The following is a 5173-nucleotide window of genomic DNA, read 5'->3' on the forward strand; positions in this document are numbered from 1 at the left end:
CTGTTGTAATTCTTCGAGTGAGAAATTAGGGGGCCGGTTTTAATGTTTGAACAAAGTGTGTGTGTGTGTGTGTGTGGGGGGGGGGGGGGTTAATGTTTGAACAAAGTGTGGGGGTTTTTTTTCCGGAAAAGTGGAAGTTAGGAAGAAAAGAAAAAAAAGGTGAAATGACGAAAATACATCTAGTACAATTCATCATTTTTGTCTAATAGTTAATATGGTAATAACCTTGTTTGCCATCTATTTGAATTTATCTTAGAATAACCTTGACTTATTGATCTATATACAGTTTGATATCGATCTGGTTTTAATTTGGATAAAATCCAACCCCAAGTGATAAAAAAAGACATTTATATGTTTGTATTGAATGTCAGCATGTTTAAATTGCATTTTTTAACACGTAATAAAATATTCTATAATCATATGATCATACATGATTTCAGAACTTTGAGCTTTTAATTTGACTTAGTTGTTGAATTATAGCTTATTTTTAAGGTTGTCAGCAAAAATTAACAATCTGGTTTTTTGAATACATGGATCTTGCATGAACTCGTCAAGTATAGCATTTCTATTAACGAATCCTGGCCCGTTTGGTTCAAGAAAACATATATTAGATGCACATTGGGCCTCCCAATTCTCGAAAGGCAGTGGCCACTCTAAGTGTATATACGTGGGGTCACGGGACACTAATAGTTTGAAAATTTTTAATAAAAAATACTCTTTAAATTGTATAGAACACCACTAAACTTAACCGCATGGCTACATATTTTTTTCAAATTTATAGTTTTTCTTTTAAATTGTTTAGGACACCACTAACTTTAACTACTCAGATACGATATATTTTTTGAGTTTGTAGTTTTTTGAAAGTAAACCACCACTAAAATAGTATTCAAATATAATTAATAGTGGAAAAAAAAATAGGGATACTATTGCATTTTAATCCTGAAATCGCCAATGTCGAAAGGCCAACTTATAATTGGGCCCAAGGCAAAAAAATATTAACTCATATTACTCAAAATTTGGAGTTAATCATAGATCATTCAAAATTTGGGCCCAAACTATAAAACATGACAGCTTACTATGCTAAAAGCCTAATGCTTTAAAAGATGGCAAGTGAAGTTTGAAGTTGTTATTTAACTAAATTTAAATGTTTGAGAACTTATAAATAAACTAATCTTCTAATTGTATAATAATAATAACTAGAGTAATAAACTAATACTAACAACATTCTTAAAACTAGTGAACCTAGATACTAACAAGTACAATATTAATCAAATAACAATTTTCAAGGATAAGCAGGAAGAACATTCCAGTTAGAATAAGAGGAAGTGTGCATGGGTTCGTAATTCATCATATAGTTGCAGTCAAAAGGAGCCCCCGTGGTTTCCTCGGTCCCGAACCCATCATGGTGAGAATGAGGGTTCGAGCTGTGAAATGGTGCGACCGGCATACTTTCAACAGTCTCGTCCCCCGACATGTCTGTGTACCCTGTTATAGATACTGCTGGTTGTCGTTTGCTCCCATGTTCTTTGAGTATGGTTCTTAATGCATGTACCTTCATTAATTAAGGGTCAATACACACAGTTAGTTAACAAACTATTTATAATTGAGGTCAAAAAAAGAAGTTAACATACTTATATGTGTATAAGATAACAATGTAATGTTGCAAAATTTCACAAATTAATACACATCAGTTCCAAACCTTACTAGCAAAGTAACTTGAGGTGGTTGGGACATAGGCGAAGGTAGGATTTACGAATAAGGGATGTAATTCACGAAAATTAGATATATCAATATAAAAAATTTCATATACACGTCGTAACTACTTTAAATAAAAAATCATAAGAGTTATAGCAACACTTCATAAATAAAGTGTTTCAAAACAAATCTTCAAAAAAAAAAAAAAATAGATTAATTCTTGCAATGTCGATCCTTAGTCTTATTAAGTAACCTATCAGTATTGAAAATCTCGTTAAAGCAATTGAATACTTCGTATACAACTCTTGTTTAAGTGCAAATTTTGTCAAGATATATTTGAGTTATTTATTGTAGTATGCAATGTTTTTAGGCAGGGGAAATTATGGTATGCAAATATATACCTCATCTTGAAGTTTTTGTTTCTCTCTAAAAACAGCATCAAACTCTTGTTTAAGTGCATCATACAACCGCTCGATCTGCTTCGCTTTCCATCGAGCACGTCGGTTCTGGAACCAAACCGCAATTTGTCTAGGCTGCAATCCTAATTCATGTGCAAGTTTCATCTTCCTATCAGGGTCAAGTTTAACCTCCTCTTGGAAACTGTTTTCCAACGCTTCGAGTTGTTCGCTTGTCAATCTTTTCTTCTTGTCCTGATTATTATCATAATCTAGTTGGCTCAACTCCATCATTGCTAAAGATCCTTGTTGCATCATTTGTTGCTTCATCTCTGCTCCCCCTATTATCAATTTTTTTAAAAATTTAAAACAGAGTATATATTAGAGACAAAAACTAAAAATAGACATAGAGACATAAACAATTAAACACGAGTACATTAAAGTGGTAAGACCACATGTTACATTTTTTTTTTTTTTCCTCTCATAGTATGATACTCTGATTAGACAATTTTCAAGTTAGGTCAATTTTTTAAGAAACCATACTTTAGATAAAACTATACACATATGGAAATATTGATATTATGTCACGTCAAAACCAAAATTGACAGGTCATGTTCATGTTCCTTACAGAAATATTTGACGTTTAATTATGTACGATGATTAATCCATCATCATTTCTTATAAATCCACCGGGCATGCATTAATAAATTGTACTGTATGTACTAATACATATTGTGGTGGATTTGTAAAAAATGACGGTGAAAATATCACAACCATTTAAATTTTCTGCAAAAAGTGGGTCCTCCATATTGTAACTAATATTATGTGATGTACATGATATGTGTCTAAACATGAAATCTGATGTTGGTTTCAACGCGAAAGGATCTCAATCTTATAAGAAAACACACAAATTTAAATAAAGCAATAGAAAAAAATAGATTGAATAAATTACCAGATGGGTATATGTAAGGATCATTGTTATAATTGTAAAGAAAGGCGAAAGAACTTTGCGTAGGGCGAGGAATATATGGTATGGAACTGCTGCTACTCCACTCCATTCTTAGTACTCTAGCTGCTCTTCTTCTTCTTCTTCTTTCTACTCAATTGGTCTTCCTTTAAAAACCCAAGTTTAATTAGCACAAGCTAGCACACTCTAGTAATGTATATGTAGGGATGGTGTTGTGAATCTTATTTATGCAAGAGAGTTGTGTATTTATATAAGAAGTAAATGGTAGAAATAAAGGGTGAGACAAATAGACACTAGTACTTATTGTGGAGTGAGATTAGATTGTAATATATAGAAAGTTTTTTGGGATTGTGGGAGGTCAAATAAACGGATAAGCAGGGGCCTCTTAGGACATGTACAAAGTATGCGATCGAACATGTTCGAAAATTTTAAGGAGCCCAAAATTTTATAAATCCTTTATAATTTTATACTTTTAACCCAAAAAATTAGTGTTGGGCCGAATTAGTGTTGATTCAAAAAGCTGATTAGATTAGTTTAAGTCAAACAATAACTAAGTTCTATGAAAATAATTAACGTTTAAGGGCCCATTTTTATGCTTGCACAGGGCCCTCAGAAGCAATGAGACGGCCCTGCGGATAAGGTTTTTGCTATTTGGCTGTTTAGATTACTAGGAAGGTCGAGTACGATATATCATGTAATGGCTGTCTGGTAGGTCATATATAGTCTGCTCACATAAGGATATCAAGACGTTAACCATTAGATCACGGATAATGGTGACGCTGACGTGGAGTGGATGAGGGGTATTTTTGAGGTTATGCCCGTGACTAATTAAGTATGGAGGTTGTAATAGGGAAGGTTGTTGAGGGCGTTTGTGGGTAATGTGGGAAAATATAATTGAAAGTTGGGTTAAAAAAGTGATTAAAAATAGTAAATGAATTAAATCAAAATACGCCCCTAATTTATTGCATTTTTCTTTAAACTACGCCCCACCTAAATTTTGCAAAAAAAGCCCATTGCTGGCGTTTCTTGGGCTTTTGTGATGACACCTAGGAGTGTCAAGCCTTACAAACGCACCGTTATCTACGGTCCTAGGCTATCGTAAAAAAAATGTTGTGTTTTTTTTTGTTGGTATTAGTAATAGGTCACAGTCTGGTCCCATAAGGAGTTAAGGTTAATCTTGAGGCTGCCTGCTGCATGGATAAAGATATAATGGTAAAGCATCTTGGACTGACTGACAATATATTATATATAATATGCCTTCACTTTTTATGCCTCCTCTGACTTATACATAACAGACCTGCACTTTTTTTATATCATTGTCTCTCTCATTATGGTTGGAAAACTGATCACTTGGTTACAAATGTAGGAAGAGAAGTTGCAACATCTAGATCATGTCTTTGTAACATGTAATGAGTATTCCTATTCCTACATACTAATGATATATGATACTGTATTAAATATTAATATGCTTATTATGTGTGCCTAGATTTGTGTCTGATAAGATGACTGATATAAGAGGAATTATATGACTTAACTTGAGAATGAGAATCAAAATATTAGTTTTTGGTTTTCCCGGTGTAAATTTACAACTTTAATCAAGAATAATGTCATCAGATCAATACAAATATTCAATCTTGTTATTAAAACAATAGGCCAGATTCACGTAAAAAAGAATCTTATATGTGGTTAACCATGTTTTTGTTGAAGCTTTTAAACAAGGCCTTGAGGATCTTTTTATTTCATTTTATTTTATTTTTTTACGAAAAAGGGAACTTATTTAAACCACAAGGAGCTTATCAAAAGATAAAAGAGCCGAACATCGAGAGAGCACAAACCGGAGAGCCTCACAACTAGAAAGCCTAAACCCACAAACTAACCAAAGCTATCTAGAAGCGAGCCCCACCAACAACAAAACCAACAAACCGAAAATCAAACAAACCAACACTGTTAGGACCTAGCCCCAAGAGACCAAACCAAAGACACAATACCAAGACACCAACCGAGCTACAAATGAAAACCATCTAAGAAAGCAAAACAATACAAAGCTAAAGAGAGGGCACGCTTCAAATAATCCCCCAACTTATGCGCTGCTTGGGAGGTCTTTTTTACTTTTTGT

At 33.4% G+C, this 5173-nt stretch overlaps 1 protein-coding gene across 1 annotated transcript; it reads right to left on the reverse strand.

The window, feature by feature from the left end:
• Positions 1 to 1282: 1282 nt before the first annotated feature.
• Positions 1283 to 3148, reverse strand: LOC139857122 (putative homeobox-leucine zipper protein ATHB-51). Its single transcript, XM_071845850.1, has 3 exons — positions 3043 to 3148; positions 2097 to 2431; positions 1283 to 1552 (listed from the first exon to the last, which is right to left on the reverse strand). Exons 1-3 carry the CDS (start codon positions 3146 to 3148, stop codon positions 1283 to 1285), a joined length of 711 nt encoding a protein of 236 aa, XP_071701951.1.
• Positions 3149 to 5173: the final 2025 nt, after the last annotated feature.

Source organism: Rutidosis leptorrhynchoides, chromosome 1, assembly GCF_046630445.1.
Source record: "Rutidosis leptorrhynchoides isolate AG116_Rl617_1_P2 chromosome 1, CSIRO_AGI_Rlap_v1, whole genome shotgun sequence".
Classification (NCBI taxonomy): domain Eukaryota; kingdom Viridiplantae; phylum Streptophyta; class Magnoliopsida; order Asterales; family Asteraceae; genus Rutidosis; species Rutidosis leptorrhynchoides.

Excerpts from the sequence above, each read along its gene's own strand:
- LOC139857122 (XM_071845850.1), bottom strand. The coding sequence starts at position 3,148 with ATGGAGTGGAGTAGCAGCAGTTCCATACCATATATTCCTCGCCCTACG. Across the intron at positions 2,432-3,042 it reads TCCTTACATATACCCATCTG|GGGGAGCAGAGATGAAGCAA; the intron begins GTAATTTATTCA and ends AATTGATAATAG. Across the intron at positions 1,553-2,096 it reads AACAAAAACTTCAAGATGAG|GTACATGCATTAAGAACCAT; the intron begins GTATATATTTGC and ends TAATTAATGAAG.